This window comes from Macaca fascicularis, chromosome 4 (genome assembly GCF_037993035.2).
Source record: "Macaca fascicularis isolate 582-1 chromosome 4, T2T-MFA8v1.1".
Classification (NCBI taxonomy): Eukaryota; Metazoa; Chordata; class Mammalia; order Primates; family Cercopithecidae; genus Macaca; species Macaca fascicularis.
In genome coordinates this window covers 66,757,413-66,775,591 of record NC_088378.1, presented here as the reverse complement: position 1 = coordinate 66,775,591, position 18,179 = coordinate 66,757,413, and the positions used below count along the sequence as shown (strand labels likewise).

Here is an 18,179-nt window from a genome sequence, read left to right as displayed (position 1 = left end):
GGGAGTGAGAGCTGCTCTGGGCCCTGTGTGGGAGTGAGAGCTGCCCTGTGTGGGAGTGAGAGCTGCCCTGTGTGGGAGTGAGAGCTGCCCTGTGTGGGAGTGAGAGCTGCTCTGTGTGGGAATGAGAGCTGCCCTGTGTGGGAGTGAGAGCTGCTCTGGGCCCTGTGTGGGAGTGAGAGCTGCTCTGGGCCCTGTGTGGGAGTGAGAGCTGCTCTGTGTGGGAGTGAGAGCTGCTCTGTGTGGGAATGAGAGCTGCCCTGTGTGGGAGTGAGAGCTGCCCTGTGTGGGAGTGAGAGCTGCCCTGTGTGGGAGTGAGAGCTGCTCTGGGCCCTGTGTGGGAGTGAGAGCTGCTCTGGGCCCTGTGTGGGAGTGAGAGCTGCTCTGGGCCCTGTGTGGGAGTGAGAGCTGCCCTGTGTGGGAGTGAGAGCTGCCCTGTGTGGGAGTGAGAGCTGCTCTGTGTGGGAGTGAGAGCTGCCCTGTGTTGGAGAGAGAGCTGCCCTGTGTGGGAGTGAGAGCTGTTCTGTGTGGGAGTGAGAGCTGCCCTGGGCCCTGTGTGGGAGTGAGAGCTGCTCTGTGTGGGAGTGAGAGCTGCTCTGGGCCCTGTGTGGGAGTGAGAGCTGCCCTGTGTGGGAGTGAGAGCTGCTCTGGGCCCTGTGTGGGAGTGAGAGCTGCTCTGTGTGGGAGTGAGAGCTGCTCTGGGCCCTGTGTGGGAGTGAGAGCTGCTCTGTGTGGGAGTGAGAGCTGCCCTGTGTGGGAGTGAGAGCTGCCCTGTGTGGGAGTGAGAGCTGCTCTGTGTGGGAGTGAGAGCTGCCCTGTGTGGGAGTGAGAGCTGCTCTGGGCCCTGTGTGGGAGTGAGAGCTGCCCTGTGTGGGAATGAGAGCTGCCCTGTGTGGGAATGAGAGCTGCCCTGTGTGGGAGTGAGAGCTGCTCTGGGCCCTGTGTGGGAGTGAGAGCTGCTCTGGGCCCTGTGTGGGAGTGAGAGCTGCCCTGTGTGGGAGTGAGAGCTGCCCTGTGTGGGAATGAGAGCTGCCCTGTGTGGGAGTGAGAGCTGCTCTGTGTGGGAATGAGAGCTGCCCTGTGTGGGAGTGAGAGCTGCTCTGTGTGGGAATGAGAGCTGCCCTGTGTGGGAGTGAGAGCTGCTCTGGGCCCTGTGTGGGAGTGAGAGCTGCCCTGTGTGGGAGTGAGAGCTGCCCTGTGTGGGAGTGAGAGCTGCTCTGGGCCCTGTGTGGGAGTGAGAGCTGCCCTGTGTGGGAGTGAGAGCTGCCCTGTGTGGGAATGAGAGCTGCCCTGTGTGGGAGTGAGAGCTGCTCTGGGCCCTGTGTGGGAGTGAGAGCTGCCCTGTGTGGGAGTGAGAGCTGCTCTGTATGGGAGTGAGAGCTGCCCTGTGTGGGAGTGAGAGCTGCTCTGGGCCCTGTGTGGGAGTGAGAGCTGCCCTGTGTGGGAGTGAGAGCTGCTCTGTGTGGGAATGCGAGCTGCCCTGTGTGGGAGTGAGAGCTGCTCTGGGCCCTGTGTGGGAGTGAGAGCTGCCCTGTGTGGGCGTGAGAGCTGCCCTGTGTGGGAGTGAGAGCTGCTCTGGGCCCTCTGTGTGGGAATGAGAGCTGCTCTGGGAGGGGCAGTTGTTGAGGCTGAATTGTGCTTACAGCCAGCCTTAAAGGGACAACAGAGGAAAATGTTTTCTTAGGGCAAATAGAAAACTCCTTGCAAATAATAAATTGTGACGTTTTGCTTTTGTGAAGTTCGATTTTTTTTCTATCAAAGAATAGACCTCTTCTATGTGTTAGTTGATACTTATACATCAAATATCGGTAAATTACTTTTTTTTTTTTGAGACAGTGTCTTGCTCTGTCACCCAGACTGGAATGCAGTGGCGCGATCTCGGCTCACTGCAACTTCTGCTTCCCGGGTTCAAGCGATTCTCTTGCCTCAGCCTCCTGAGTAGCTGGGACTACAAGCGCCCGCCACCACGCCTGGCTAATTTTTTGTAGTTTTAGTAGAGACAGGTTTTCACCATGTTAGCCAGGATGGTCTCAATCTCCTGACGTCGTGATTCCCCCGCCTCGGCCTCCCAAAGTGCTGGGATTACAGGCATGAGCCACTGTGCCCAGCCTGTAAATTACTTTTCATTATAAAACTGTGGGCTGGGCGCAGTTTTGGGAGGCCGAGGCGGGCAGATCACCTGAAGTCAGGAGTTCAAGACCAGCCTGGCCAACATGGTGAAACCCTGTCTCCACTCAAAATACAAACATGAGCTGGGTATGGTGGTGCGCGCCTGTAATCCCAGCTACTCAGGAGGCTGAGGTGGGAGAATCACTTGAACCCAGGAGACAGAGGTTGCAGTGAGCTGAGATCGCACCATTGCATTCCAGCCTGGGCAACAAGAGCGAAAGTCTGTCTCAAACAAACAAACAAACAAACAAACTGTGGTGTTTTTAGCTGAGAAAGCAAAGGGTTATACTACTGTTTTAAAGTTCTATCTTTTCCTTTCTGACTATGCAAGACAAAGGAAGCCCTCAGCAGGGACGTGTGCCTCCGTGTTGCTGCAGATGTGCTCCTCCAGAGCCATGAGCAGAGCCAGACTTAAACTATGTGCTTCAATCCAACAAGAACCTCCCTCCAGAAACGGAACAGATGAGGTGTGATAATGGCACTGTGGTTATGGAAGGATGCCACGCTTTGAGGAGATTTACACTAAAGTATGTACTGGTGAAATGATATGCTATCTGGGATTCGCTTTAAATACAGCAAAGAAGAAGAAAAAGAAAGGGATAAAAAAGCAAATGTAAAATATGCGGATTCCTTATTTTTCATATGCTACTGAAATTTTTCATAGTCAAATTAAAAAATTATATACTTAAAAATCCCTACAGAATCACTTATTTTTTGATTTTTACAGATGAGGTTTCACTATGTTGCCCAGGCTGAAGTGCAGTGGCTATTCACAGGTGCAATCCCATTCCTGATCAGCACGGGAGTTTTAACCTGCTTTAATGGGAGTTTCTGACTTGAGCCGGCTCACCCCTCATTAGACAATCTGGTGGTCCCCTGCACCCAGGAAGTAAACTGTATTGTAGACACCTAAATGACATAGCAAACCACAGCTCAGAACTCCTGGGCTCAAGGGATCCTCCCACCTTAGCCTCCTGAGTAGCTGGAACTACAGGCACATGCCAATGTGCCTTGCCAGAATCATTTATTACTTGGATACTTTGGGGGAGTTAGGGAATCTCCTTGAGTTCTCAATTGGTACTTCAGTCATGACTTTATCTTTTAAAAGTGAATGAATTATTCTTTTCAATTGACCAATGTTTTAACGTTTACCTGCATATGAGTATCTATAACAGTTCATTTTTCATCTCTTAATGTATCTGGAAAGATATCTGCATACTAATTATTTTTAAATATTATTTTTATTTTATTTTATTTGAGATAGGGTCTCGCTCTGTTCCCCAGGCTGGAGTGCAGTGAGCAATCATAGCTCACTGCAGCCTCGACCTCCCAGGCTCAAGCAATCCTCCCACCTCAGCCTCCTGAGTAGCTAGGACTACTGGAATGTGCCACTACACCTGGTTAGTTTTTAATTTTTTGTAGAGATGGGGTCTTGCTACATTACCCTGGTTGGTCTTGAACGCTAGGCCTCAAGCAATTCTCCTGCTCTGGCCTCCCAAAGTGCTAAGATTACAGCATGATTTTAGGCCTGACCTAAAATTTATTTTTAAACCATTTGAACTAAATGAATTAAAAATTCTGTACTAAAATATTATTTTAAATAATCCTATTACACTAACTACTCAAGTCCTGATTCCACTCCACTCCAAATAGCAAATAAAGGTCATATTTCTTGCAAAACATGTACATGAAAAAGCTTTCATCTCACAGATGTCCCAGAAGTGCACAGGCATTCAGTGACTGTTACTGCTTCTCTCCCCAAATGACCTGACAGTGCTTAGCTGCCGTGAAGACACAGTGGCCTCAGGGACATGATCACACTAGCACACAACAGATCACACAGGGTGCAAAACCTCCTTAGCAGATGAGAAGGGATTTGGGACCTACCTTTTGCATCCCAAAACAAAAGGATAAACCTTCCCTCTTTCTAGGTTTAAAAAACACAAAACTAAATACAATCAGCACTGAGGCTAGAGAAGAAAATGCCACCTACTAGTACTGCATGTGCCAAGACCTGAAAAGCTAAAAGCTTTATCACGGTGACTATTTAATACTAATCAGCCTGAACTCTTTCTACTTTATTTGAAATCATGGTTTAAGAGCGTCTAAGAAAATACCAGATTTAAGACTCTCTCCTTTTAAAAAGTTTTAGTATTTATAAAGAAATATTACCTCTACTCCCAGAAAACTAAAACCTGGATATCGCTAGCAAAAACATGTACTAGGTGAAGAATTCTCATTTCAAAAACAACTACCTTCTAAGCAAGGGCAATTTCTATAGAATATTCTTTAAATAGGGAGAATACTGTAGGTGGGTAGTTAAAATATAATCATGTTTTCAAAAACTCACTTTACCTACATTCTTTCATCCACTATATAAAGTGAAGTATATCTGTACCTGTATTTCAGGAGAACCATTAACCTCCCTTCAAGTGACACATTCTGGTCAAGTTATGTGAAAACTTAAATACTTTCAGTTAAGCTGGTTTGAGCACAATCATCTACAGACTTTAAGTAAAAATAAATAGTCCCAGATAGAAACACAGGAAGTGGAATCAACAGGACCTGGTGACTAAATGAAGGTTGTAGGTACAGAAAAGAGAGTCCAGGCCAGGCATGGTGGCTCACACCTGTAGTCCCAGCACTTTAGGAGGCTGAGGCGGGTGGATCACTTGAGGTCAGGAATTCGAGACCGGCCTAGCCAACATGGTGAAATCTCATCTTTACTAAAAATACAAAAATGAGCCAGGCATGGTGGCACATGCCTGTGTAGTCCCAGCTACTTGGGAGGGTGAGGCACAATAATCACTTGAACCCGGGAGGCAGAGGTTGCAGTGGGCTGAGATCGTGCCACTGGGCAACAGAGCAAGACTCCATCTCAAAAACAAAAAAAAAAAGAAAATGAAAAAAAAAAAGAGTCCCAGTTTAGGGCATAAATGATTCCCAGTTTAGGACACAAACGATGAGCAATTCCCAGTTTAGGGCATACAAGATGAGCAAGAGAGGAGTGCAGCTGAGGGGCCAGAGGGAGAAGAGGCGGGGTGGAGAGGATGCTAAGTTCAGACCACAGTGGACTTGAGCAATGTCTACATCTACCCGGAGTTGCTCTGCAGGCATGGTGGTGGTGGTGACAGTGATGGTATCGCAGTGTGAAGGACAAGAGCGACAAGTGCGGGACAGGTGTGGGGAGCCGGCAGTGGACAGACGGGAGCTGATGCAGCTGTGGCAGTGGAAGAAATCACCCAAAGGATAGGAAAAAGGGAAGAGGCCTGAGGTTGGAACCTCAGAAGGGGGACCGAGTTGGAAAGGCATGCCATGTAAGAGCCAGGGAGGGAGATGACAGGGATGGGAGGAGGAGGTGAGATCCAGCTGGGAGAGGCATTGCTAGAAAGGATGTGCCTGGATGTGTTGACAGGGTCTAGAAGATGCCAACCAAGGTAGCCAAGCAGAGGACGGAAGCACCAGGCTGCCAAGGAGATCGCATCTGAGGCCAAGAGCCCAGAGAGAAGCATGCTCTGTGGCTCCTGAAGTAAGAAATAGGAACCAGTGACTGGGGAGGGAAGCTGCAAATGCCTGGAAGACACACAAAGGATACACATCTTTGCTTGACCCAGGACGGGAGCTACCCTGACTGTGGGGGGAAATGGGTGTCACTAACTTCCATAAGCTTTAACGCCCTGGAACTGTCTTAAGATGATTTAAAAAATGGTTCACGCATCCAAATTATGTATGTGCCTCACTGCAGGAGCTCTGTGGAGATAGGGTGTCAGAGATGACACAGGGACAAAGCCACAGTCTGGGAAGAGTTCTTAGCAGAACCCGTTGTCTCCCACAGCAGAGCAATGCCTGGGGGCTGCTTCCTGGAGATCCCCCAGGAAGGGCAGGAACAAGGAGAGGGTTTTCTTCCCGTGCCATTTTATGTATGTGGTAACTTTCATTCAGAAGTTACCACAAAATTCTTCCACATTCAAACTGGAGTCTCAAATTGAAGTTTGGGGCTCTTCTTTTGACCTATCCTCAGTGGCCTCAGTCACATCAGCTGATCACCACCCTAGGAGGACCACACTCAGCCTGGAAATGCTGGGTGGCACATTGGCAAGTCTACCTTTTTCATGGAAACACAGCTCAGGTTCTCACCGCATTCTCTAGTTGAAAGGCTTTCCAAGTGAATTGGCAGTTAGCTAAGATCCAAAACATGCTGGAAGAATATTTCAAAATGTCAACGTCTCAAATAACTTTCACATATCAAGGGGCAAGGTATTCTCCTAAACACAAGGAGAACACAGAGGCAATGAAACATTCTCTCTGGCACACTCTGCTGTGATGCTGGGTGTTTCCAGAACTGCAAAAGCTTCACTGCTGCAGCATTACTCTGGATCAACTTAGGACCCAGATATTTTTCCCAGTCATACTTACATTTATTTGACATTTTCTCTTTGTGTCATTCTGGTTTGCTCCCAAGCCCTATAAAACCCGTTCTATTTATAAATATATCCCAAGTTTCTAAAGCTGAGTTTATATCACTATTTCTTCTGTAACTTTTCTGTTCTCCAAAATATTTTCTATCAGTCTATTAGGAACTGAATTGCATGCTCCAAAACTCATATGCTGAATTTTGTTGAACAAATGTATTGAACCCCCAATGTGACTATTTTTGGAGATGGAGCCTGTAAAGAGGTAATTACAGTTAAATGGGGTAGTATGGGTGGGACCCTAATCCAATAGGACTGGTATCCTTACAGGAAGAGGAAGAGACACTGGAAACGTGGGTGCACAGAGAAAAGTCCATGTGAGAACACAATAAAAAGGCAGGTGTCTGTAAGCCAAGGAGACAGAACTCAGGAGAAATCAGACCTTCCAACACCTTGATCTTGGACTTCCAGCCTCCAGAACTGTGAGAAATACATTTCTGTTGTTGAAGCTGCCCAGTCTGTGATATTGTGTCATGGCAGCCCAAGCAAACTAATACAGAGTCCTTACCCACTAAATAGATTCCAAGTAGGATTACATTCCCTTCTTGCAATTTAATGGAAGACAAATTTTACCCTGAAGTAAAACACATCCTTTGAACAGACATTAACAACATACTGTGAAAAATAACTTCTTTTTGAGACAAAGTTTCCCTCTTGTTGCCCAGGCTGGAGTGCAGTGGCGCCATCTCGGCTCACTGCAATGCCTCCCAGGTTCAACTAATTCTCCGCCTCAGACTCCGGAGTAGCTGGGACTACAGGCGCGTGCCACCACGCCTGGCTAATTTTTTTGTATTTTTAGTTGTGACGGGGTTTCACCGTGTTAGCCAGGATGGTCTAGATCTCCTGACCTCATGATCCACACTCCTCGGCCTCCCAAAGTGTTGGGATTACAGGCGTGAGCCACTGTGCCTGGCAACTTTTGTTTTTACAAAGGTTCCATCAAACTCAGCAACCCTCAGACTGGGATGAGAGTTTTAGTGTGGTTCAGAGTAAAGAATATGTTACCTTTAAAGTATTCTTACCAAAATTGTTTACTCCTACTCTAATCTAGACTCAACTTCCAGTTTATAGGAAATACAAGGGCTGGAAGGAAAATGATACTATGAGTAACCACAATCAGACAAATCTAGAGTGTGGGGACAGCCTATAAGGTAGCCACACTGACTTCATGAAAAAGTCAATTTAAAAAAAAGGAAACTGTTCTAGACTAAAAGACTGAAGAGACAGAACAACCAACTGCTGTACGTGAATTAAACTGCATCCTGGTTCCAAAAAACCAAAAAAGACTATGAAATACATTCCTGTAACAATTCAGGAAATACAAAGATAGCCTAGATACCAGATAATGTCATTGCTAATTTCTTAGGGGTGCCTGTGCAGGTGAAAGGCTTTATCTCAGGAAGCATATGTTGAAATATATAAGGCTGATGTGCCAGGATGTCTACAACTTACTTTCAAAAACAAGAACTACAAAAAAGTGGGGAGTGGTGAGGAAAAAGTGCAAATATGGTAATTTGTTTCAGGAAGGGTTATTTTCTCAACTTTTCTGTACATTTGAACACATTCATAACAGAAAGTTGGCAACACAGTGCACAATACAGGCCCACACCACCACGCCCAGCTAATTTTTGTATTTTTAGTCGAGACGGGGGTTTCACCATATTGGTCAGGCTGGTCTCGAACTCCTGACCTCAGGTGATCCACCCGCCTCGGCCTCCCAAAGTGCTGGAATTAGAGGAGTGAGCCACCGCGCCCAGCCATGTACTGCTTATATTTTTTAAAGTTGACAGGAAGTAGCCTAAAATTCCACTAGAATCCAAAATAGCTCAAGATGTGAGGAAGAGGTTTACTTCTGGAAGCTGTTTTAACTCACATTAAAGGCAGAAAGTTCTCGGGGAAGCAGGAAGAGACTCAGTCGGCTTCCTGCTGCTCTACCTTCATGTCCACTGTTCAGAGCCCCCTGAGCTGCAGAGGTGCTGCTTTCCACATCGAACTCCTGACATTACAGCCATTAGGCTGGCGCACAACCTGTCTTTGTACTATTTTTTCATTAATAAAATCAAACCGAGCAACAGATATGAATGAGTGGCAGAGACGGGAAGAGGAGTATTCCTGCTCTACGTCCCAATTCAAACAGGACTGACAGAGTGCCTGATACACACCTTCTCTGTGGTAAATTCTTCCCAGGGTCCTTATTGCTTCAATGACCTACAAACCCTTTTTTTATTATTATTATTATTTTTTTTTTTTTTTTAAGAGATGGGGTCCCGCTATGTTGTCTAGGCTGGTCTCGAGAACTCCTGGGCTCAAGTGAGCCTCCCACCTCAGCCTCCTGACTAGCCAAGACAACAAGCACCCTGCTGCAACCCTTTTATTTAAAGGCAGTGGGGGCACTTTCCTAGAAGAAAATCCCACCTGTAAAAGCAGTCATCAGGACAGAGGCTGGGGCCAAGGGCCCAGCTGCTTGCCACATCAGCTCTTTCCTCACACCAAGGTCTACGCAGTCAAGGCCAGACACGTCAGCATGGTCTCCATGCTTCCCATGGCCACTGTCCTACCGACTCCTCCAGCCCCAGGAGTCCCCCTTCACATTCCAGAGCAGCAGGAAACCACTCCCTGTGGTACATGCACACCATGGTGTCAATATTCTGGAACTCTGCTCAGGCTGCCTGGAACAACGTACCCCAGATTCAACTTGGGAGTCATAGCCAGCCCTTCCTGGGAAGTCCTCCTCCACACGTTGCCAAGCCACGGCAGCAGTATTCTGTGTAAGGAGAGGTCTGTCTCCTCGACAGGTCCAATTGTACCTCAAAGGCAAGAGCTACGTCTCTCTCAATGCTGTATTCCCAGTGGACCCCCTGCCTGTCCTACATGTGCGCAGTCTGCTGGGGACACTGGCTGGCACAACTCATCAGAGGACCCTGAGATGAACCTCACAGATGGCTCATGGGTTCCACCACTCTAGGCGAGGAGAGAATGTGAAGCCAAGACTTCCACTCCTGGATTTTTAAGGGCTTTCACATCTGTTCCTTCATTTGATCATTACAAAAGCCCTGCGGATTAGGCAGGAAATAATACATAGTCCTTGTCACACAGGAGAAACCGACATGGGAGAGATCAGGTGCCTTAGGCAAGGTCACTTGGGCAAGGTCACTTAATGCAACACACTTCGGAGACTCTGGGGGTAGTAAAAAGCTATAAAAATGCAGCTTTGTAATAAATGAATCTAAGCATTTCATATAAATACACACAAATACTAGGGATAATTGGAAGTCTTTGGGGGAAAGCAAAGGAAGAAACATGGAGTTGAAAATACCTTTTCATAAATCTCATAATACCAATTTTGAGATGAGAAAAAATATTTGCCTTTTTACTTGAAAAATGGAAACACTAAATATATAGTGACTAGAGGAAAGCAATTCAGTTAAAAAAAAGTGGCTCAAATATGAAAGTTATGGTTCCATATTACACTGCTTGGTTTCTTTTAACCAATAATAAACTTAAATCTCTGCTACAAAATATCCTGGCATTATATGTACTCTGCTGTACATGGAAAACACAAATTTTATATTTACAAAGGTTTTAACTAGTCAATCCTTATATTTTAAAAACGAATTTCATTTCATTTCATTACATTTCATTTCATTTATTTCATTTTTGAGATGGAGTCTAGTTCTGTTGTCCAGGCTGGAGTGCAGTGGCACAATCGCAGCTCACTTCAACCTCTACCTCCTGGTTCAAGCAATTCTCCTGTCTCAGCTTCTGAGTAGTTGGGACTACAGGTGCCCGCCACCATGCCTGGCTAATTTTTGTAATTTTTTTTAGTAGAGAAGGGATTCACCATATTGGTTAGCCTGGTCTCGAACTCCTGACCTTAGGTGATTAACTCGCCTTGGCCTCCCAAAGTGGTGGGATTACAGGCGTGAGCCAACATGCTCGGCCTCCAAAATGAATTATCAATATAGAATTGTATTGTTTTTACATGTTATTTTCTCATGAAAGTCAAACAGGCATATTAAATTTTGAAATTCGATTTTTAAAAAATGAACCAGAGGCTCATTAGCATAAAATAACTGCTTATAATCTTTTGATTCACTTCCCTCCAGCTCTTTTTAGCATGTGCATGGGCTTCTTTGTTGTCTTACGATGTAGGAATATACCACACATCCCATTTCCTATCCTGATTATTTTAGCTTCGTATCAACTTAGTTGATATCTAATATCAACTGTATATTTATGCAGATTTTATTAATAAAAGTGTATGCACATTTTATATAATTAAAACGTTAAATTAATGTTACCATATTGGTGGGAAATGTTGTTTCTCCAATTTATGGTTCATTTAAAATTTTTCTTTTAATTTTTACTTGAATAGTTTTTTTTTTTTTTTTTTGAGACAGAGTCTCTCTCAGTCGCCCAGGCTGGAGTGCAGTGGCGCGATCTCGGCTCACTGCAACATCTGTCTCCCGGGTTCACGCCATTCTCCTGCCCCAGCCTCCCGAGTAGCTGGGACTACAGGCGCCCGCCACCATGCCCGGCTAATTTTTTTGTATTTTTAGTAGAGACGGGGTTTCACCGTATTAGCCAGGATGGTCTCAATCTCCTGACCTCGTGATCCGCCAGCCACGGCCTCCCAAAGTGCTGGGATTACAGGCGTGAGCCACTGCGCCCGGCCCTACTTGGACAGTTTTATTGTTCTTTTCCATTGTGATTCTTAAAGAGGCTTTTGCACCAGCTCCGCTTCTCCTGCCCCTTTCTTCCCTCCGAGTGCCCATGGTTTTAACATCACATACCCACATTTCAGAGGTGTTACCTGTTGATCATCAGGAGTCCATATGCCACACGTAATTTGACTTTCCAAGTTGATTTCGGATGACCAGTGTCTTTGTCCACTGACAGAACCAACCAGGACAAACCCATCTCGATAGGAAATAAGTGCTTGAGTTCCATCATGGCTCCACGTGAAATCACTCACCTTGGGGACACACACAAAGAAAAGGGTCAATTTGTAATCTGAAAAGGAAAACACTTTTATCAAAGTCTACACATAGTCATTAACTTAGCCTTTTGGCTAAGATGGAGATGGCCTTAAAACATAACATATGTTATTTGAAAGCTATAAAAAAAACTATTGAAGCCAGCCACAGTGCCTCATGCCTGTAAACCCAGAATGCTGGGAAGCCAAAGTGAGAGGATCATTTGAAGCCAGGAGTTCGAGCCCAGCCTAGACAACATAGCGAGATCCTACCTCTACAAAAAATTTTAAGAATTAGTCAGGGCCAGATGTGGTGTTCATGCCTGTAATCCCAGCACTTTGGGAAGCCGAGGCAGGCAGATCACTTGAGGTCAGGAGTTCGAGACCAGCCAGCCTGGCCAACATGGTAAAACCCCGTCTCTACTAAAAATACAAAAATGAGGCAAGCGTGATGGTGCGTGCCTGTAGGCCCAGCTACTCAGGAGGCAGAGGTGAGAGAATCACTTGAACCTGGGAGGCAGAGGCTGCAGTGAGCCAAGATCGCAACATTGCACTCCAGCCTGGTCAACAGAGCGAGACTCTGTCTCAAAATAATTAGTCGGCAGTGGTGGCACACACCTGTGGTCTTAGCTACTCAGGAGGCTGAGGTGGGAGGATTGCTTGAGCCTAGGAGGTTGAGGCCTTAGTGAGCTATCATTGTGCCTCCATACTCCAGCCTGGGTGACAGAGTAAGGTATTGTCTCTAAAGAAATATTTTTAAGAAAAATGAATGAAACTGACTTCAGGGCATACTGTGCATCAACAGTGTTCTATGTGTTTCATGTACATTAATTCATTAAGCCTTAAGTCAACAGCCTATGGAAGGTATTATTGTTCTCATCTATGGAGAAGACTCAGTCAACAGAGGAGGCAAGAGACAGAAACAGGAAAAATCCCAGGAAAAGCTGGCTACAGGGTCCTTCCTTTCAACCACTGTTACACTGCCTCTCACTTATGGTTAGTAATAGATTCTCCATCAGTGTCTGTTGACCCCGTACCAAAATAGTAAAGCTCTAAGTTTCTGATTATATTCCCCCTTGGTCTTGCTAACAATACCCCCTCAATCAGAATGAAGAAAAAAAAAAAATCTAACTGAAAAACATTATTTATACTTGGGTGTTAAGTTTATCAAATGCATTTATTACATCTATTCAAATGACCACATTTTTCCCTCTATTAATCTACTGTGGTAATTTGTTTGTATGGATTTTTACACATCATCCTATGCTTGCATACCTACCAGAGTCCAATTTAGAGGTAAAGTATTGTCTTTTTATGCACAGCTGAAACTGATTTGCTAGTGTCTTTAGATTTTCTGCATCTGCATTCATTAGTAGACCTGTGATTTTGTTTTGGTAGTGCGTCTCTGGATGTAGCAGGGTTATGTTACCTCTCTCAGGATGAGCTGAAGTAGTCTCTCTTTTTCCAATGCCTGGAAGAATTTGTATAAACTGAGATGATTTGTTGCTTCAAAGTTTAGTAGACAAGCCTGCCAAATCATCTGGCTAGGTATTTTTGTAATGGGGAGATTATTAACCACTTCTTCAATTTAATAGTCCTAGTACTAAACTTTCACGTTTTCTTTTGAGACAGTGTTTTGTTCTGTTGCCAGTCTGAAATGCAGTGACACAATCTTGGCTCAGTGCAACCTCCACCTCCTGGGTCCAAGCGATTCTCTTGCCTCAGCCTTCTGAGTAGCTGGGATTACAGGCACGCACCACCACACCCAGCTAATTTTTGTATTTTTAGTAGAGATGGGGTTTTGCCATGTTGGCCAGGCTGGTCTCCAACTCCTGATCTCAAGTGATCTGTCTGCCTCTGCCTCCCAAAGTGCTGGAATTACAGGCGTGAGGCACTGCGCCTAGTCTAAACTTTCAACCTTTTTACTTCTTGAGTCAGTTCTGATAATTTTAGGGCTGGGCGCGGTGGTTCATGCCTGTAATTCCAGCACTTTGACAGGTCGAGGCAGCTGGATCACGAGGTCAAGAGATCGAGACCATCTGGCCAACATGGTGAAACCCCGTCTCTACCAAAAATACAAAAATTAGCTGGAGATGGTGGTGCGCACCTGTAGTCCCAGCTACTTGGGAGGCTGAGGCAGGAGAATCGCTGGAACCCAGGAGGTGGAGGCTGCAGTGAGCCGAGATCATGCCACTGCACTCCAGCCTGGCAACAGAGAGAGACTCCATCTTAAAAAAAAAAAAAAAAAGTTCTGATAATTTTGAAAAGGAATTTGTCCATTTCACGTAAGTTTTCAAAACTGTTGGCAAGTAGTTGTTAATATTTTCCTTTTAAAAATAACTTTATTAAGGTATAATTTACATGCAGTAAAGTCCCCCCTCGCCCCAGGAGTCAATCCCCAACCCTAGTCCTAGGCAGTGATCTGATTTCTGTAACTGTTGTTCATTCTAGAATTTTACATGAATAGGACCTTCTGTGTCTAAATACTTTTACTCAGCATAAAGATGTTGAGAGTCATCTGAATTATGTGTGTCAGTAGTTCATTCCTTTTTATACATATTATTCCACTGTACGAATATACCACAATTTGTCTATCCAAATTGCTACTCAGCAAAGTCTCAGGATACAAAATCAACACACAAAAATCACTAGCATTCCTATACACCACCAACAGCCAAACCAGGAACAAACTCGTATTCGCAACTGCCACAAAAAGAATGAAACGCCTAGGAATACAGCTAACCAGCGAGGTGAAGAATCTCTACAAGGAGAACTACAAAACACTACTCAAAGAAATCAGAGATGACACAAACAAATGGAAACACACTCCATGCTCATGGATAGGAAGAATCAATATCACTAAAAGGGCCATACTACCCAAAACAGTTTATAGATTTAATGCTATTTCTATCAAACTACCAAAGACATTCCTCACAGAACATTTTAAAATTCATACGGAACCAAAAAAGAGCCCAAAGAGTCAAGGCAGTCCTAAGCAAAAAGAATAAAGCTGGAGGCATCATGCTACCTGACCTCAAACTATACTACAGGGCTACAGTAACCAAAACAGCATGGTACTGGTACAAAAACAGACACATAGACCAATGGAACAGAACAGAGAACCCAGAAATAAGGCTGTACATTTACAACCATCTGATCTTTGACAAAGGTGACAAAAACAAACAATGGGGAAAGGACTCCCTATTCAATAAATGGTGCTGGGATAACTGGGTAGCCATATGCAGAATATTGAAACTGGATCCCTTTCTTATACAATATATAAAAATCAACTCAAGATTAAAGACTTAACTATAAAAACCCTGGAAGACAATCTAGGCAATATCATTCTGGACATAGGAACAGGCAAAGACTTCGTGATGAAGATACCAAAAGCAATCGCAACAAAAGCAAAAATTGACAAGTAAGATCTAGTTGAACTAAAGAGCTTCAGAACAGCAAAAGAAACTATCAATAAAGTAAAAAGATAACCTACAGAATAGGAGAAAAATTTCACAAAGTATGCATCTGACAAAGGTCTAATATAAAGCATCTATAAGGATAAACAAATTTATAAGAAAACAACTCCTAAAAAGTGGGCAAAAAATATGAACTGACAGTTTTCAAAAGAAGACATACATGCAGCCAACAAGCATATTTATTTAAGGCTCAACATCACTGATTAAAGAAATGCAATCAAAACCACAATGAGATATCATCTCACATCAGTTGGAATGGCTATGATTAAAAAGTCAAAAAATAGGGCTGGGCAAGGTGGTTCACACCTGTAAATCCTAGCATTTTGGGAGGCCAAGGCAAGCAGATCATAAGGTTAAGGGATGAGACCATCCTGGCTAACATGGTGAAGCCCCGTCTCTACTAAAAATACAAAAATTAACTGGATGTGGTGGCACGTGCCTGTAGTCCCAGCTACTTGGGAGGCTGAGGCAGGAGAGCCGCTTGAACCTGGAAGGTGGAGGTTGTAGTGAGCTGAGACTGTGCCACTGCACTCTAGCCTGGTGACAGAGCAAGGCTCCATCTCAAAAAAGAAAAAAAAAGTAATAATAAAATAAAATAAAAAGTCAAAAAATAACAGATGCTGGAGAGGATGCAGAGAAAAAGGAACACTTACACACTATTGGTTAGGTTGTAAATTAGTTCACCCATTGTGGAAAACAGTGTAGTGATTCCTCAAAGACCTAAAAACAGAACTACTATTCAATCCAGCAATCCCATTACGGGGTATATACCCAAAGGACTATAAATCGTTCTGTCATAAAGACACATGCACATGTATGTTCACTGCAGCACTATTTATGACAGAAAGACATTGAATCAACCTAAATGCCCATCAATAGTAGACTGGATAAAGAAAATGTGGTACATATACACCATGGAATACTATGCAGCCATAAAAAAGAATGAAATTAGGCTAGGCGTGGTGGCTCATGCCTGTAATCCCAGCACTTTGGGAGGCCAAGGTAGGCAGATCACGAGGTCAGGAGATCAAGAGCATCCTGGCCAACATGGTGAAACCCTGTCTGTACTAAAAATACAAAGATTAGCTGGGCATGGTGGCACATGCCTGTAATTCCAGCTACTCGGGAGGCTGAGGCAAGAGAATCACTTGACTCCGGGACGGAGATGGAGGTTATAGCGAGCCAAGATCGTGCCACTGTGCTCTAGCCTGGTGACAGAGCAAGACTCTGCCTCAAAAAAAAAAAAAAAAAAAGAACGAGATCATGTGCTTTGCAGGAACACGGATGGAGCTGGAGGCCATTATGTTTAGCAAACTAACACAGGAACAGAAAATCAAATACAGCATGTTCTCACTTAACAATGACAAAAACACACGGACACATTGAGGGGAACAACATATACTGGGGCCTATCAGAGGGTGGAAGATGAAGGGTAGAAAAGAGGGAGGGGATCAGGAAAAATAACTAAAGGCTTAACACCTGGGTGACAAAATACCTGTACAACAAACCCCCATGACACAAGTGTACCTATATAACAAATCTGCACATGTACCCCTGAACTACAAAGTTAAAACAAATTGCTAGACAGCTGGGTTGTTTCCAGCATTTAGTTATTATAAAATTACTATGAACATTCATGTGCAAGGCTTTTTGTGACACATGATTTCATTTCATTGAGTAAATACCTAGGAGTGGAACTGTTGGGCCATATGGTAAATGTATGTTTAACTGTATAAGAAATTACGAAACCGTTTTCCAAAGTGGTTATGTCAGTGCCTGTAATCCTAGCTACTCAGAAGGCTAAGATAGGAGAATCGCTTGAACCTGGGAGGTGGAGGTTGCAGAGAGCCAAGATCGCACCACTGCACTTCAGCCTGGGCGACAAAGTGAGACACTGTCTCAAAAAACCAAAGTGGTTATGTCATTTTACACTTGCATCTGCTTTTTTTTTTTTTTTTTGAGACAGTTTTTTGCTCTTCTTGTCCAGGCTAGAGTGCAATGGCACAATCTTGGCTCACCGCAACCTCCTCTTCCCCGGTTCAAGCAATTCTCCTGCCTCAGTCTCCCAAGTAGCTGGGATTACAGGCGCCTGCTACCAAACCTGGCTAATTTTGTATTTTTAGTAGAGATGAGGTTTCTCCATGTTGGTCAGGCTGATCTTGAACTCCCGACCTCAGGTGATGCGCCCGCCTCAGCTTCCCAAAGTGCTCAGATTACAGGCGTCAGCCACCAGGGCAGGCCTGTTGTCAGTCATTTTAATTTTAACTACTCTAGTAGGTGTATGACATTGTCTTTCTAACTTGCATTTCCATAATGACTAATATGTTGGGCATCATTTCATGTGTTGATTGATCATCTACACATCTTTTGGGGTATATCTGTTCAAATCCCTTTCCATATACAGTTTGCCATCTGTATCCATGGATTCTGTATCCATGAATTCAACCAACTTTGAATAAAAAATAATTGGAAAATATTACATTTGTATCGAACATGTACGCTTTTTCCCCCTTGTCATTATCCCTAAATAATATAACAACTATTTATTTAGCATTTACATTGTATTAGGTATTACAAGTAACCTAGAGATGATTTAAAGTATACAAGATGGGCTGGGCGCAGTGGCTCACACCTGTAATCCCAGCACTTTGGGAGACCAAGGCAGGAGGATCACTTGAGGTCAGGAGTTCGAGACCAGCCTGACCAACGTGATGAAAGCCCATCACTACTCAAAATGCAAAAACTAGCCGGGCATAGTAATGTGCATCTGTAGTCCCAGCTACTCAGGAGGCTGAGTCGGGAGAATTGCTTGAATCTGGGAGGCAGAGCCAGTATCAAGCCATTGCTCTCCAATACAGAGTGAGATGCCATCTCAAAACAAATAAATAAATAAAGTATACAAGATGATGTACAAGGATTATATACAAATATTATACCATATACATGAGCATCCGTGAATTTTGGTATCTGTGGGAAGTCCTGGAACCAATCCCCTATGGATATCAAGGGATGACTACACGAATGCAGGCAAATATATTTAAAATATATATAGTAAATACCAGTTTTCACCTTCTGCCATAAAATTTCTCT

The 18,179-nt window shown here is 44.4% G+C and overlaps 1 protein-coding gene across 1 annotated transcript in view; it reads right to left on the bottom strand.

Moving 5' to 3' along the window:
* Positions 1 to 18,179, bottom strand: part of TULP4 (TUB like protein 4) — a 289,770-nt gene that overhangs the window by 74,843 nt on the left and 196,748 nt on the right. The window contains exon 4 of the mRNA XM_045391322.2: positions 11,452 to 11,613. Within this exon, the coding sequence (XP_045247257.2) occupies positions 11,452 to 11,613 (162 nt within the window). The remainder of the gene's footprint in view (positions 1 to 11,451; positions 11,614 to 18,179) is intronic.